This window comes from Drosophila suzukii, chromosome 3, assembly GCF_043229965.1.
Source record: "Drosophila suzukii chromosome 3, CBGP_Dsuzu_IsoJpt1.0, whole genome shotgun sequence".
Lineage (NCBI taxonomy): Eukaryota > Metazoa > Arthropoda > Insecta > Diptera > Drosophilidae > Drosophila > Drosophila suzukii.
Genome location: NC_092082.1, coordinates 14,808,739 through 14,826,525, shown reverse-complemented (window position 1 = coordinate 14,826,525; position 17,787 = coordinate 14,808,739). Strand labels below are relative to the sequence as shown.

The 17,787-nt window shown below is 39.1% G+C and overlaps 2 protein-coding genes across 19 annotated transcripts in view; one reads left to right on the top strand and one right to left on the bottom strand.

Annotated features, from left to right (window-relative positions):
* The window catches only part of Mp (collagen XV/XVIII-type protein multiplexin), a 59,584-nt gene that overhangs the window by 19,002 nt on the left and 22,795 nt on the right, over positions 1-17,787 (bottom strand). For 12 of the 18 annotated variants that reach the window (XM_065864594.2, XM_065864595.2, XM_070996008.1 and 9 more), the window contains exons 5-9: positions 1,818-1,913; positions 1,238-1,273; positions 1,096-1,143; positions 732-798; positions 475-620 (exon numbers count right to left, since the gene is read on the bottom strand). In XM_065864594.2, the coding sequence (XP_065720666.2) occupies positions 475-620; positions 732-798; positions 1,096-1,143; positions 1,238-1,273; positions 1,818-1,913 (393 nt within the window). Of the gene's footprint in view, positions 1-474; positions 621-731; positions 799-1,095; positions 1,144-1,237; positions 1,274-1,817; positions 1,914-17,256; positions 17,530-17,787 lie in introns of all 18 variants that reach the window. The other 6 variants (XM_065864609.2, XM_017069229.4, XM_017069230.4 and 3 more) reach the window with 2 other exon arrangements.
* Positions 9,468-10,549, top strand: LOC108005855 (uncharacterized). The gene is made up of 2 exons (XM_017069232.4): positions 9,468-9,797; positions 9,873-10,549. The coding sequence occupies exons 1-2, from the start codon at positions 9,507-9,509 to the stop codon at positions 10,335-10,337; spliced, it is 756 nt and encodes a 251-aa protein (XP_016924721.3). The 5' UTR covers positions 9,468-9,506; the 3' UTR covers positions 10,338-10,549.

Below are 17,787 nucleotides of genomic sequence, written 5' to 3'. Positions count from 1 at the left end.
AAGCCAACAAAGGAATTGGGATTAATTTTATGAAAGATTTAAGCTTTAACTTTAAAAGTGTCCAAAAGTATGTTGTACAAAAAAAAATGTTTGCCATATATTAAACGGCTGCCATACACTCTGTTCTTTAAACAAAATCGTAGTCTACTTTTTGGCTTCTAACATTTAAACATTTGTAAAGTCTGGATTTATAGGAAATCAAGACTTTTTTTTTGATATTTTGGTCTCTGAAAGTATGCTCTGAAATATATATAGAAACAAACAACAAACTAACAAACTTCGTGGTTTTTAGAAATCGAAGTCTACTTTCATTCACCTTTAAAAGTGATTCGGAAGCTCTGAGGAGTTATTGGCATTTTCTGTACTTTTAGATGTAAGATTTTAATTAACCTTTCAATTCGTTAAAACCTCATCATTATATTTTTCCTCTGTGCAGATGCTCGTGGCAAATAAGTCTCAATTTTCAATACTCACAGCCCCCGCACTCGTAGTCTCCACAAAGGGCGGATAGGCGGCTGTTTCACCCTTGGGCCCCGGAGGACCCGGAGGTCCTGGCGGACCGCGAATGCTGTCGCCTTTGGGGCCGCGCTCTCCCTTCTCGCCCTTGATGCCGCGGTACGCTGCAAGGACGGATGTAAAAAAGAGGGGAAATTAAAAAAGTGGCATTGCATTAGCATAACCAGGACCACATTAGCCTGAGTGGAATGGATTCCGCAGGGGGCTGCACTTACGTCTCTCGTGCGTGTACTGCGTCTGTCCCGGGGGCTGCATTCCACTGGCGTCGAAGATGTCCGTCGCCTGCGGAGAGGGAAATCGAAAATTCATTAAGAACCGAGTGCAAACTGTTGTCGGACCCATCGATTTTCACTTCGACAGCCCCACTTTATAAGTTATAACTAAATATAAATATTTAATTATGCAAAGTGCGGCCCCACTGCTGACCACTGCCAAGCAATATCCCTTTTTTATGGCTTTTCAAGAGCACTGTCAATAGCAATAGCCAAACAATGCCAACGCAAACTCAGTTGCACTTGCTAAATGCACTGAGAATTACTTTAGTTAATTGTATTCCGTTTAATCGGTCTGCGGACTAACCTCATCACCCCAAATATCCGCTTCCGTTGAGTCTTCGATGGGATAACTCTTGGGGCCAAAAATATGTAAAGTAGGAAAGGGAAACAAATAAATGATAGGGAAAACAAGGTACAAATAAATTGAAATTTAGAAATCAACATACCGTTCCAGATCCTTCAAAAAGAAAAGAATCCTCATCCTTTAAAACATAAATAAAAGTATAAATAAATATCCGAAACGTAAGGAAGGTTAAAATTAATTGATTTAATAAAAATAAGGTTACAAATAAAATTTAAATTAATGTAGATAATATTTTTCCTAGCCAACTAGTTTGTAAATGTTGTTAGTTAATTAGAATGTGTAATGGGATTTGCAAATATCACAGGGGACTCGCTTAGAAATTTCTAGTGCAAAATTGATATTGCAATTGCAGCCTTAAACCAACAAGCTTATCCTCGATGAGCTGTTTAATTCACAAATATAACTTTACTGCACCCGGATTAAAAATACATCATCACATAAGTAGATCCTGATTACATGCTATTTGCAGCATTAGTAGTCTCAATAAATAAACGCAAATCCCATGCAAATATTCTCTCACTTATGCGGACATAATGCAATTTTAATGTAATTTGTCAGTAAGATGATTTGCCCGGCTACTCATTAATTAATTTAAATGCAAACCGATGCATTCTGTTGGTTTAGTGGTGTCGTCCATGTCGATGGGGCTGATGATGACTTACCGCCGTGGTGGGAGCGACCGTTGCCTTTGGGGGCGGCATGCATGTGACATTTATGGCATCGGGATTACCATAGACATTGATTTTTTCTAAATAACCCTGTGTTAAATATTAACATTAGCAATATACGCATAATATAGACTGCGAGTGGAATAATTTTCGAAACGCTTTTCATCGAGGCAGCCGCACAATGGGATGCCCACAGCCCTATACATAATAAATCAATCAATTTTCACATATATGTATATACCTAACCCGTACATCTATAAAGCACCGACCGGGTCCAGTCGTAATTGCCACAAATCGAAATTTATTATTGATGTTAATTTGCAACAGTGACTGCCGCCCGGACAACTAATGTGCCGTGGTTTTGGATTTAGAATTACAATTAAGCATGCATATTTCACATTAGCCCAGAAGGGGCCTGGATAAATAACCACTTGCAAGCAGGCAGTCGAACTGCTAACCGCAGATACTAACTACGGAACATGGAACACGGCATGCGGCATACGGAATACGGAATGGTCCTATGAAGACAATGAACCACAAACAATGCTGCTGTGTCCGGTGCCCAGAGTCCTTAGTCCTTAGTCCTGTTTCTGTTCCTGGCTGCAGACACACAGACTCACTTCCCCAGATAGAGGCACACAAATGCTCAATGCACATTTGCCCATAAACCCAGAGCCAGCAAATAAAAATGGCAGCAAACACTCAGACCCAGGACTCCGGTTTCAGGACGCAAAACGCAGGACTCAGGATCCCAGGACTAAGCCACCGTAATAGCAGCCGGTTATTGTAGTTGTTGCTACTGCTCCCTGTGAATGATAGTAATGGCCAAGGAGCTTTTATGCCCCCGCTCAGTTAAAAAAGTTTTGTCTGAGACGCTAACTCGTTGAATTTCGGGTTAAAAGCGTCCTGGCAAGGCTCACAATGGCTTAATATGCGCCAAGTCTGTGGAGGACTTGCTATCTGGCCTGTTGGACCCCGAGTTTATGGGGAAAGAAAAGTAGAAAGTCGACATCGCGATAGCAAAACTGCACAGGTATATCCCCAATGAAAACGTTATTTTTTATGAAAATAATGTCAAACTTTGAGCTTGGTCTTAAAAATAAATAATATTTAGAAACATTGTAAATAGCACATCATCCATTCATGTGAAATTTTATGTAATGATTTTGTTTATTTTATTTCCTTAAAATAAAAATATGAAACCATCCTGATATAATTTTTTAAAAACTTGTATTTTGTTTCTTAGAGGCCAAAAATAATTGTTCTATATATCTCGAAAATTAATAGTAATTAAAAACGTATATTTCATAAGTCAGAAAAAGCTTTTATTTTCCTTATATTATAATTCACCGATAAGTTTTTTCTGATACATTTTAACATTAATTTCACCAGTAATGATATCACGCTGATGCACACAATGTTTCCTTATAAAATACAATGGTATATGATTTTAAAATTCCCCTGCCAAAATACCACCATATCTCGCGCATAAACGCCCCAAAACTTTGGTCGATGACAATGGGAGGGGTTCAGAGAGGATATACAATACAAGGATAAGAGGATCCCCTCGGATAGTGGGCTTTGGGCTGTAACACACACGTGGCCCATCAATAGACATTGAAGTGCGCATTGTTCGCCATGTAGCTTGTTGCTGTTGTGCCATTGAGTGCGGATATTAAAGTTTTCGCTTTGTTTCGGGCATTGCTTTGTTTTGGTTCAAGAAAACTATGCGCTAAACAAATGGCAAGCCGGCGAAAATCACTGGTTGGAGAGACGAAGCATGAAAGCAATGTCCGTGTTTGTGTCCGGGTCTCTGTCCGTATATCCGTGTCCGTATCTCTGCCCGTAGAGCCATTCCGTCCCTGGTCGTGTCCGTGTGGCCCAGTTTCCCTTGAAGCACGTGCTCTGCGGTTGTATGTGTGTGCAACAAAATTAGCAGCAAGGAAATTCACTTGAAACGGAAATTAAGCCGCAGGAAGTGGCATTTTTGGGCGTGAGTCCACGTCGCCATTTTAGATGTTTTCGCTGTAGCTGGCTTGCTTCTCATTATTACCTGCATTTTGGACTAAGTAAATTGACAGCAGTAAGCACATTGTGCACTTTCCTCTCCTTTGTGTAAACGCATTTCAGGAAAACCACGAGTCCTTTTTTATAAAGAATAATAATTACCGCGACCATACTATTACGTGGACATTTGCTTAGCCAAGTATAAGCTTTGGCATTCCGAGTTAACCCTTATTTCAATGTAGATCTGCCAAGAAAAAACTATCTGGGCAAAAAGGGCTTAACCTCGACGGCACCGAAAACCCTTTTCGACCGCTCCTTGAGTACGACAGAAATTCAGGGCGATGAACTGATAAGAGGGCATCAAAGCCGGTTTCCTTCACAATATTGTGCACGACATCGAGCAGCTGCAAAGGCAACTGTCCAACGGAAAAGAGCAAGTAAACAAGTGAACGGAGAAAAAATATTAAAGTATAACTATTTCCACTTTTAAAATATCCCTTAAAGTCTTAAAAAAAATCAAATTGATAACTTTAGATAATCAAATGAACCATAGCCTCTTGGTTGTGTTTTCAATTACTTAAAAAAGTGGGGTTTTATAAAACCAAATTAAGTTTGAAACAAAAATACAGTACTCGGATAGATATTTCTGCCATTTTATAAATCTTTTATCAAGTTGGTGTGATATTATTTTAGGGTACAGATTTTTGAGTAACCTTTGAATTGGTTTCTCAATGGTACGTTAGACACTAGTTGAATTTTTGAATACTAAGTTCTTTGCGCTAAATGACTAACACAGGGTTTAAAGAAATCGAGTTGCCTATAAAGTATGGCAAGTATTTTTTTCCAGTGCAGTCTAGGATTGTGGGTGCGAACGACAACAGCCGTTGTGACAGAGGGTCAAGCGCAGACAAAGGCCGATTTAAATAACGAAAAGCTGGCCGCAGGCAAAAGAAACAATTTCGGTGCCCGGGATCCAGGTGGAATGTGATTTTAAGGTGAGCATTTAGTTTAAATAGTGTCAGGCCAAGAGCAGTGGGTTGGGAATCAGTGGGTTGTATGCCAGCATGGTAGGTGGACGTCTCAGGTCGGTCAAGTGGCGCAGAGAGCGAGCTCCGAGTGCCATGAGCAATTAACTGGGCTGAAAGTGCATGTGCACATGGGCTGCATGTGTGCTTTCGCATTTGTTGTTTGTTCAGTGCCGCACATAATTAAGGCCAGAAACGAACTGAAATGCGAAGGAAGCGGAGCAAGGACACCACATGCAAGGAGCAAGGAGCAGGGCGGGGGAATACCAGAAGGTGCGGTGATATTTGCGCAACAGCAAGGCATTCATTGCCTAGTAATGAGTCCTTTTTTTGCTACTGACGAGGGTTCCATTCGGCGTATTGAAAATAAAGCAAATAATACGCAAATCGTTGACCCTTTTCCATTTGCCATTCGCCAATCGCCATTCGCCGGCTAAACCAGAAAGGTATACCGGCCTTTGTCCGTGCTACTCAAAAATGCGAGACACGATTCACTGGCGAGTTGCAGGACAAGAAAAAGGACTCCCAACTTTTGGCCACAGACGTCACCCACTCCCCTCTGCGGCTATCTGGCAATTTGTCAAAAATGTGTCAATAATGGAGATCGATTGGGGGCTTTTAAGAATTAACCGAAAATGGATTCCGATTCCGATTCGGTTCCAATTCGAATGTATTGCCAAGCAATAACTCTTGAATTGTCTCAATCAGAAGCTTGTGAAAGGAACTTGTTCAATCGATGTTTATAGAAACTATAAAATGTTATTTGTGTTTCCTTACTAAATAAGATTTATTTATTTTGGGCAGAACACATTGCCTGACAAATGTTGGCACTTGTGCATTTTTTTACGATACTATTTTAGGCCATTTTATTTATATTGAACTTTGGTATTCAACTGACTAATACACAGAAACAAAAACGATTTTTTGGCTGGTAAATCCTCTTTTCCCAAATGATATACATTTAAATTCATTTAATAGTTTCCTCCAACTTTAAGAGTGCATGTCAAACTTTTAACGGAGGTCATAACTCAAGGTAGCTTTATGTTGAGCACACCTTACCTGGCCTGAATTATACATAATAAAACTTAAAGCCTAGTTTGAACTGTGCTCCCAATGCCAGCGAAAGTCTGGTCCTGACGCCACTTACCTACCAACATTCCTCTTGTTGTAAGAGTTAAATTCTTAATTAAGCACAAATATTTAATAAGTGAAATTTACGGCATGCAGCGGCATCAAAACAAAGGAAAGCTTTAGGCATTAAGATTACCATAAACTTGTTTCCGCTGACGCTGCTCGTGTACGCTATATATTTATGGAACTTATGGAGGGTGTAGGGGTATATGGACTACAAAAAAATTCATTTTTAAAAATAATTCAACAATTTTTTTTTATAATACTTAAGTACAGTTTTTTTATAATACTAAAGTACAGTTTAAGGCTCTTTTTATAAGTAATTTGTAAGAATTTTTATAAATGTTGGTATAGGCTTTAAGAAATTCAGGAATTACTTGATAAGAATTTCCTATTGCACATTACAATTTATCTTGAAAGTCTTTATAGAATTCAATAGTATTTCCTATTAACAATTGACTGATTTGCAAAGTTTTAATAATGTTGAGAAATGAAATCATCTTCAAGAGTATTAATACTTTTACTTGGTTGCTGGAAGCATTTTAATTTTTTTCATTTCGCTTTGCCTCTTACATAATGACAATGGCAGCAACCGCCAGAACAACAGCGGAAACGGATGTATATATAATATTTTACGTTGGTGGCTTCTAATTCGCTCGCGTGTGCTGTGTATCTGTGTTCTGAGAACCGAGTCCTGAGCATCCTGCACTCGCACCACCCAAAAAAGTTATGCTCAAGTTAATAGATAATTAACCATGAAAATTGCCGCGCAACAGTTTACAGATACGGGTATCATCCTCGTCATCATCTCCGTTCCCATCACCATCACCATCCTCATTTTCATTATCATCCTCATCAGATTCAGTGTTATTCGCTGTGTCACCGGCTACATGCGTAAGCACTTCAACTGCGACCCACTACAGAGAACCGAGTTCCGACTACCTACCGACTACCTGGGCCACCTGCCAGGTGTCTCTGCGCGCTCAAGTACAAAAGAATTAACTCTAATTACTTTGTAATGTCGATTAAGCCTGTTAGAGCGCATTAAATATGTAAGCGACGTTTTGACATTTTCAACATATTTGCCAGCGGCTTTCAAGGGGCAAAAACTATATGAGTTATGCGCATATTTCTGCCACTTGACACCCCCGGCTAACATAATTTCGTCTGGAATTTTTGGCTTCAATTAGCTAACCGCAGAAATGTGCAAACAATTGGATTTCAATTCGTTTCAAGGTATGTATTTTCAATGGCCACACGAAATGGAAATGAGAATACCGAATATGCTGAATTTAAATTCAGCTTTTATGGCCGCCAACGACAGGCGGCCGACAGTCGACAACAAACAAATGCCAATCCAACTCGGAACTCGGAAAAGTCGGAGAACTCGGCTCTCGACCTGGCCAAGTGGCCCGGGTCATAGCATAGTTTCTAAATCACTTTCTGACAGCCGTTTCGGTGCTCAGTAAAAAATAAAAAAATAAAAAATAAAACCCAAAAAGGAAAACACCGGAGCAACGAGGATAACAATCGCAACGTCAAAAAGTTGCGCACTTTTTGTAATTTTATTTTATTTCCGTTTAAATGCGTGCTCCGCCCCTTCGTTGCCACTTTTCACTTTTCGGATGAGCTGGGCTGGGGCTTGGTGCGATTTTAAAGCTAAATTATAGCAGCATAAATTTTTACGACCCTTTTTGAAGAGTCGGGCTTCTTGGCAAACAAAAATAAGGCAGTGCCCAGGTGCAGGACTTAATTTTCTTCACTCTACACTTGACTCCAGAGCTCCTTTTTTTGACACTCGTCGGCCGTTTCACATTTTATTTGATGCCCATTTTAAAATTTTGTTTAGGCTCTCCTTGTTTTGCATATAATCAGAATAAATTACTTTGCACATTTTGCGGCACATAAATTATTTAAGCAACAGTCGCATAAAAGCGCAGAGAGCATATAATAAAGGACTTCTATATGGATCCTTAGCTACATACGTATGTACAGCTGAATTTAAAAAATCTTACAAAAACCATTTATTAAACAGAGAAAATCATATAACACAAAAAATGATTAAACTTTTATATTTGTATTTAAGTAAACCCAAATTATATTTCTTAGAAGAATTACCCAGAACTTCCCTTACTCAAGCCTGATTTTAATCTAGAACTTTATTAATTCTTTATTTTGCAAAACGGAACTGATTCTATCTATTATAGTGACCTGCTTATGAATTTTTTCAAGAACACTTGGGTTTTTTTAAAATATTTCTTATATAACATTATTTTGAATGTGCATATCTTCCAGTGTCCGTGTGCAGCAAGCAGAAGTGACTATCTAAATAGTGGCAGAGAAACAGAAATGGAAACACAAACTGAATCTAAAGAGGAGAAGGGGAAGGAAATGGGAAGGGAATGGGAGGGGGAAGTGGAAGTGGAAATGGAACTGGAAAAGCTGGGTAGCAAGGGGATCTGGGACCCAGTCGGGGGACCGAAAAACAATGAGACGGCAAATGCCAACCGCATAGTGACAGATTTTTTTTAATTTTGCTAAAAACCTACGACTAATTCTCAAACGAGCTGACACAAATCTCGAAAAGTTTTTGCGCCAACGTTTTTAGCAGAAGCGTCTGTCTGCCGGTCCTTCAGTCACTTTGTCCTTCTGGCTCCCCGACTGTCACAGTGCCTATCTCACTGCCTGTTTATCTTGGGGAGTATGAGATACATCTACAAATATACACAAGTAGATACATACACACATGTGCCAAGTGCAGCAGAAAAACATAGCAGTGAAGCTTTTGGGCTTTCAGTATATGCAAAATGAATTTTATACTAAATTGCTTCAGTTAAAAAAAGAATCTATTTTGTCATCAACAAATTAGTACACCTAATCTTGTGAAACCCCAATGTACATAGGTATTTTTTTTACAAGATTAAATCATTTTTTTCTTACACAGATATTATCACATAAAGTTTTTACGAGTACAACCATACAAAAAAGGACTTTACGCTTGTGAAACCATTTTTCCTAATAAATTTATGAGAATATTTTTGGTTTTTGTTTATTTAGGTTTATGTGTCACTTTTCTGCCCAATGAATTTATTACGATATTTGCACCTCAATATTTGTGTTTTTCTGGCTCCAAGGTAGAATACAAAAGGGTAAAGGTTACAGTTGCATTTTATTGTTGGTCAAAAGTGCCTGCTACAATTAGTTTGAAACAAGAAAAGGCTCACAGAACCACAACAAAAAATGTACCATGTGTATATTTAAGATTTGTCAGTGGCTATGTGCCCAGTATGTGTGTTTGTTTGTTGATTTAGACAGTTTTATAAACCCAAAGCAAACAGACTGTCACAACATTGCGTATACGCAGCATAAACCGTTCTCTTGAAGCAGCTGCAGCTACAGCAAAATATTTCTAAGCGGATGTGCTAAACAAAAGTTCCGAATGAAGGAAGGATGGGAAAATGCTGGGTCACAGGTTTTCCGAAAAGTACTTCAAATCCAAGCTTCGAAAATACGTATTTGTATGTTCAGCTCGCTAAACACAATTTTCAGTTTACTTAATTTCGATATGCAGTCCACTAAAGTCTTAAATAAACTACTTAAGGAAGCTCCCAAAAATACAAAAGGCAGCAAAGAAATCGCGGAGTTTCGAGAACTAATCATCGAGCTGATGAAGCCAAGACTTGGAAAGTTACGCCAGATCCTAAAGATTCGCATGGTGCCTGCAACCCGAGATGAGTTTCAGGATGAATCCGAGGACTGGTGGCCAGACTATGAGCTATGCTCGGATTGGCATGCCATTACCGATATAAACGTAAGTTGTAATACATAAGTAAAGTAAAGTAAAACATTATCAAAGAAGTGATATTAAATTATACAATTTATAAAGGGTCTTCTAGTCTGCACCCAGGATGCCCTGAAGGGAATGCCTGATGATCTAAAATTCATTGGTGAAAAGTTTGACTTTGCCTATTCGGTTGCAAAGCCCGAAACTATTCAGAACAAGACGAAAAACTACATTTTAGTCGACGAACTTATAGAGGACATGGAGGACTTTGTAACCAACTTCAGTCGCCTTTGCACCAAGAATCTCGACGAGCGAAGGAACCTCTACGATCTGGCTTCGTTTACAATGGACACTGCTGACAGGATCAAGGTGAAGATCTTCGACGAGCGCATTTTTGTGCAACTGCAGTCTCGAATTGCTAATCTAAGGAACTATATTCGAGATTTCTGTACCCTTTTCGACACCCAAGTGGAGTCGAAGGAGGAGGCTGAATCGGTTCCCACCGATAAGTTAGAAAAACCTCAGGGAACGCTTGCAACGGAAGACGTTGATAAGGCCCGGACCTAAGCCAGATCGATCAGGAAGTCATTTTTTCCCTTATTCCCAAGGCATGGCTTCCAACGTTTCCATTGTACCAATGGCCACACCAGCAGATACAGATACATGACTCCTCCATGGGCGGTAATAAAGAGTTCGCCTCTAGTGTATTGGAGTATCTGGGAAAGCTTTTTATGCTTCAAAGTCAATATAGTAGTGTGCCATGTACAGAGCGCACAGTTTTAAAACGGTAAGTATGCCTTTCAGTTCCGTGGTCGTGTGTGGTGACACACTTGCCCCTTTCCCCAGCCCCTAGCCTCAATCCACCACCCACAATCCACCTAACCGCCCTGCAACCCTCTAGCCACCCACCAACGGCCCCTTGTCAATGGGCTGTTAGTTGCTCCGAGCACAGACGCCATTCAAGCGGAAATGCAGAACCGAAAGCCGGCTACGAGCTACACGGAGAAAAAAACCAGCTTAAGTATTGACTTGCATTTTATATATCAGACTGTTAATTTATATTTAGCAATAGCACTACATTAAGGACTTAAAAGGCTGTATAATATTTGAAGTAACCTTTTTCTTATATTAATCGAACTAAATTTCAGTATTAATAATTGTCATATGATATGATATGATAAATGTTGATTATAAATGATTATACTGGGTGCCACAGAAATTGCTAAATGGGGGTCAGGTTCTTATGTGCACCAATTTAAGTGAAATTATTTCTATGGAACCCCTGATATTAAATTCAGAACTATGATAGATGTCTGTGCACTTATCCAGTTGTTATTTATCAAAATTATTATGCATTATGTACTATTTGCTTTTTAGATAACAGAGATATCGAATAGAGACTTGCTTAGAATCGTTGAGCCTAAACTATTATTCAGTTTGAAGAGAATTGCTTCTACACTTTTTTACATTATTTTTCAAGGATTGGCCTAATATACGGCTTTTTTCAAAGATTAACTTGTTTCGTATACTTTTAACTTTCTGAAAAGTTTTTACCAAAATCTGAAGATGTGTTCCTTCGTTTTTTTCTGTGGGCTATGTGAACGGGCACACGGCAACGAAAAAGAGCCAGAACCAGAGAGCCAGAGGCAGAAACCTCCATGTGAAGTGTGTCATCAGTTTAAGGTTTTTGTGGGCAGCACTCACACACCGACGGCAATCCACTCACACAAGCACACCCACACAGTCTCCGATACTGAATACGGATAGGGAGCTCCACTCACGAGACCGAGCAGCCCGTATTTTCATAATAAACAAATGGGTTGTACGGTTGGTTGGCTTAACTTTCGGGCTGCCAGCAAGTCGCAGATAGCAGATGGCAGATAGCGACGGCCACCGCTCCTTATTTGTTAGCGCAAATCAGTGCTATTTATATTGCGGCGGTGGAAAGGTATATCCTGGCATATCTGCCGCCCTATCCGAACCCCGATCCTGATCTCCCAGGGGCATCGCAGTGCGTGGCGCTTGTCAACACGCTTGCCAACTGCAGTTTTTGTTGCGAGTGCGAGGGCTGCATCCAATTTGCCGAGCAGCGGGAAAAGTGCCGCACACTCAAATGCAGATGCATCTGCACTCAGAGAAAAAACAACCTGTAAGCTACCTATTTGCATTACTTATTTTAAGGGTAGCATTGGCCTTACGTTCAAAGAGTGCCCTTCCTCTGGAGCTGTACTTCCAAATACTGTATAATATAGAATATAGAAATAGAAACTATAAATATAAAAAAAACTGTTTAAAATATAACTTGGTATTAATTCATTTGTAAAACCTGTTTGAATTTTAAATAAATATATAGAAAAAATTATAAAAACGAAAAATATGAAATATTTTTTTATAAATCTTGAAAAAAAAATGGTTTATTCAAGTACTCCCACTTTTAGGGAAAATTTGAATAGTGTCATATTCTTAGTTTTTGTGGATAGCTTTATAACTACAGAAAAAAATACTTTTGGAACCTATTGATAAGAAACTATCGATAGAAATTTTTCAGAACTTATGCAATTCGATCGATATTTGCCTTTAAAGCAAGATAATTTATTTTTGAAATTTAAAACTTATCAGTATCTGCGAGATGGAATCTAAAGGGAGCAACTTCAGCTGCAGGTTGTCAATGCAACAAGTTCAAAAGGGCGAAACTTGGATGTGCCTATCGCAGCGTCAAAACCGCAAGAGTCGGGCAAAAGTTGCGCTATCTATGCCATCAAAATTGAACTACCACCGTGCTCGAACTTCTGGCGCAGCACAATAATAAATTTATTACGGACGGTTGGCGGGGCGTGTCGACGTCATCATCGAGTTGCAAGTTTTCCGAGCTCCAAGTTCCCGGTCTTCTACGACTCCTTGGGTGCGTGCAACTCCCATCCATTCGCCGGCTAACCCGTAGTTATAGTGGCATGCTGCGCTTTAATAAAATATTATCATAAACGTAACGGAAGCTAGTTTTTCATATGCTTATTCCCAGCCCGTGGATGGAGCTTTCACAAATATCCGTATTTTTACGCCGGCAGTGTTTCTCCTTTTGCAGGATAGCAAGGGGAGTAATATGTTTTCATAAATCAAATGTACGGAGCGTTGCTCAATATTTAATGTTTTGCCTTTCGGAATTTATACACATCAGAGGAATGTGGGGATTAGATTTGAAAATTCCTAAAGTAAAGTAAAGTCAGAGCACGACACTCATGAATACTAAAAAAACTGTTTCTCAAGGAAAAGCTAAGAGCTTTATTTCATTAGAAACAATTTTGAAATAACTGGTATTTAGTTTTTCAATAATCAGAGAATGGAATTTAATTTTAAAACAAATATAAGGAGTATAGTTTTATCTGATAGTAAACACGGCTTCGTTTCCTGAAATTCTTCATTTTGTTTCTGTGTTGGCCGGAAACTTTCCTTCTGCTTCTGAGGCACTCGGATATTTTCATTATTTATTGCCAGCCACGAATGCACATTCACGTGTGTGTTTGTCTAGGTAAATCTAGGGGAATGCTTTTCCGGTGGTTTATTATGGCTCAATCGAGACGGGGCCAGTGGGTGTGTGGGTTAATGGTTGGCTACTTTGTTTCCATTCCGCAGAAATGTCGATAGTTATGGGTTTCCTACATTTCAAATTAGAGTGAATGCGGGTGTGAATGCCCTTTTTTATGCCCTTAAGGTATACCACATAATATACATGCCTTATTAATTGGAATTGCGTAGTAAAAAAATCGAAAAGGCAAAAATGTATCACAATGCCTGACAGCCCATAAATGTCCAACGACTTTCGACGAGGAGTCGAATCGCTAAATGCATTAACTATAATTGGCTTTCGCCTAATTTCGCTTTTGGGTAATTAGGCACTAATGAAACCTAATAGACCCTGCCTCGAAAGCCACATATCTAAGCCCTGGGAGTTCCTGGAATCAGTCAATAAGCCAACTGCCGTTGGCGGTGGATAACCACCTCGTGTTAGGCAAGGACAAATTGCCTGTCAATCTACGTGTAATTTTTATAAATTTCCAATTGTGCGACAGCCTTTTTTTGTTCCTTTCCTTTAGTTCCTTACCGATTTTCCCCGGTTTTTCCTTATTTTCATTGAAGGTCGTAATTAACAGCGCCAAGGAAACTAGGAAAATAGCGACAACAGCCACGGCGAGCTTGTGTAATGTAAGCCACTGCTAATGAACCCATCGCCTGTTGGTAGTTGATGGGGTGGGGGGTATTTTGGGAGGTAGTGGGTGGTGGGAGGTAGGAGGTGGTGGGAGGTGCCAGGTGAGACAGCCCGTGCAGAAATGGCTTTATTAACAGCCTGACTTCACCTCACCGCTCCCGTTTTTAGATTTTTATTGCCAAACTTTGTTTCTTTGGTTGTGAAGCATGTTTTTCTTTTTGCGTTCATTCATTATTTGGTAATGCACTGAGAAAAATTATCAAAGATAAGTTATATCATGTTCTAGTGGTATAATAATATAAAAAATAACTATGCTTTACTAACAACAAATTTGTATTGTGTTTGACATTAAAAAACAACAAAATAAATCTAAAAATCTCACAATGACGTAAAAATTAAAAATAGATTTTTGTTGTTAAAAAAACCAAGTGTTTTTTGACTTTTATAAAAAAGTAAAAAGCGACCTATAATTTCTATTCATCAAAGTATAACTTTCATTTTCGTATCGAAAAAAATCTTAAATAACGATTCAAAAGTTATAAGTTTTTTGGGATTCGGTATAAATATTTTTTCAAATCTTTGCAATAAAGCTTTTTTGCTAAAAATGTTTTGAAAGATACCAAAACGAAATCGATATGTATTTTCCCCCTATCATTTCTATCCACCTTTTTTGCGTAGGTAGCTAGAAATAAATGGAAAAATAGAGCCGGTAACTATGTTTTTGTATCGAAGGCAACCCGTTAACGCTTGTCGACATTCACTTCGCCCATTCTCATGCGACACTTTGAATGTTTTAAATGGTTTTTTATTGCCTCGCCCCTCGCCATTTCCTCGCTTTCCGCGAATTCTACTCCTGTATCCTTGTTTTCGCCCTCGTCCTGCTTCGCTCCTGCATAAAATTAGTTTAATCACTGTTTTCAGAGTCGAAAAGGGGGTTTTCCGGGGACAAAAAAGGCAGGTGAGAGCGAGCCAAACCCATAAGTAAGCGTAAATAATGTCAAAGCAGTGCAACTATGGGGAAGGACATGGCCCAGCCCCGCCCACCCATCACCGCCCCCAGCCCCCAGTGACTCGCCATCTAGCGGGTGTCAATAGAAACATTAACTGGGCGTGCTGACAAAATTAGCACAACAATTATGCAGGTATTAGTCGAAGTTTGGTCGTATTGTGGGTCTGTATTGGCTGCCCCCTTGGGAGGGACGTTTCGAGGGGGAAACAATGGTGGAGAACCTTTGACAGGAAAGAAGTGGCTCTACCAACAAGGGAACAGGCCTCCTTTCCCCTTTCTTGTTACCTTTTAAAAGGTACATTATTTGTTTCAATTATGAATAAAGTGGTACAACACTGTTGGGAAATAAGCATTTAAATCTATATTAATGTTTTGTTCATTTATAAAAGTTACGCTCAAATATCACTTTATTTTCTGTATATCATTATCAAACTTCTATGCTTATTTTTTATTTTAGACAGAATTTAATCAACCAAGCAACCAATAACCTGCCTACTTTGCAATTCCAAGAAAATGCTAAATACATCAAACAGAGTAAACTTAATTAAATTTAAGTGTGTTTTCGCATACTCTAATAATTGCAAATGCAATGCTATTTTCTAAACACTAACAAATTATTTCCTCTTTGGTTGTCACTGGTTTATTATATTGTGTGAAACTGTTTTGCGGTAAACCAGTTAGGCCAGTTTCATCAATTTAATTTTATGAAATACCAAGAATAACACACTTTACCGGCCACAGAGGTTAAATGATGGTATGTGAAATACACTTGCAATTCTTTTAGAAATAACAATTTAAGAAAACAAACTAAGGCCATTAAGGGACAATGTAAAAAACACTTTGATGGACTATCATTTAGCATTTTAAACCGCAACCAAGCCATTCACGAAATGGATTCCGCACACCAGTTGCAAAAAATAACCACCCATTGCGTATACGCCATGCGGACAATAACAAAACTCGGTAACTTAAATCCCAACGCAGCTCGTTATTCAGGACACAAGAAGTACTGGACAGGTGAGCGGACCCGTGTCAGGTTTATCAATTTATCTTGTGACCGAGCGTCGGCAACAAAATGCTTATAATGTGCTCTAATAATTGCAATGGCTTTTTATTTGTACGCCCCGTAACAACAATAGTGTGTAGTCTTTCACCTGGGGGAGAAAGTGGTTACGGGAGGCAGGTGTGTGCCCGGCCAGAGCAAAATGTGCTCTTGTCATGAAACATTTGTCACAATAAACTTTATTTGTTTTCGTGTACTGCATGTGTACGTGCACAGAAAACAATGGCAGGGTAGTAATTAAAAGTTTTCGTTTTTCAACTCAAATTCAGTTCTTGTGAAATAACTTCACTTAAATTGTATCATATTTTTGCTTTTGTTTAAATTAATAAACTATTAAAATATTATTGTGTTAAAAAATAAATATTTAAGATTAATTAATTTCAAAATAATAGTTTTTTCACTTAAACCTTTTTTAGTCCGTGTTGATTTAATTTTTGGTTGTACTCATCATTATAAACCAGATATATCTTATAGTTGGTTACATTGGTTTCCGTGACATGCTAAAATAAATTCAATAAGTAAGTGTCATAAGGCCTTAAGGTACAACAAATATAACAATATTTAAGCTCTTGCACTCTATGTATTAAAGAGATATAAAACCAATAGTATCTTTTTATTTCCTTTAAAATATATTATCATCCTTTACTTCCCGTGTATACATACCATCGCATGCTTTATTTGCTCTCAGCTCGCTGTGACTGCGACGATGTTTGCCAGTGTGTGTTTAAAAGTTTCCTAACTTGTTGTGGGTGCTGGCTGTTAGTTCTCGGTATGTTTGCTGTGTGCATGTTGGAAGCGTATAAGCCGCGCTATATAGCCAAAACTCACTCCACCAAACCCATTTCCCCCCTCTCCAAGCCCACGACATACCCTCCTCCTGGTCAGTACTGGAGAAATCCCAGTCCAGGAGCTCACAGCGGTAACATTTGTTTGCATTTAAAGGGGCAGGATGTCAAGCATTTACCATTTACCATTTAGCATTACACATTACACAATTCGTAATGTTTAGATGCTTGGCGAGCCTCGTTAAGTGGTCGCAAAACAAAACAAAAAAAAGGGCAAACTGTGCGCCAGACACGTGTTGATTATGAGTATAATTAATTGGCTAGTTCTTTTTAATTAGACTGAAATGCCATTCGGTTTGAACGCAACCCCGAAAACTTGTTGCGGTCAAGGGTTATGGTTATACGGGTTTTGGTTAGTTAGTTACCTGAATCCTAGCTGCCACCCGTTCGCCGTTGTAGCGGTTGGGATTGAACCATCCCTTTGTGGAGCCCGTCACGAGGACGATGCCGAGCAGGAAGAAGAGAATCAGCGCGGTAATCACGAGCTTGGCACGCGTCGATATAACCATTGCCATTTTGTTCGATATTTACACGTCCCGATGCGACACCGATTCGATATACAACACTTAAAGCACTACCACGAAATCAACAATGCAAACGAAACGAACAACGGAACAACCGGCGACGAATAGAATTGCCTGAAAGAAAATGCATAAATTGGAATATTAATTAGCTGGGGGTGGGTATATTGCTTTGGCACCGCCACACACACAAATGGTTTGGTTTCCGCCACTGGTTCGATTTTGGTTCAATTTGGTGGTTCGACAACAGTGATGGGGAGCTTGGAGTGGTAATATTACTTTTTTTGAAACCAACTTTTTGTACTATCTAGGAACTTGTTTTCCCTTCTCTATATGCCTCTATAAACTATTCCCGAATTTCGGTTTTTGATTTTA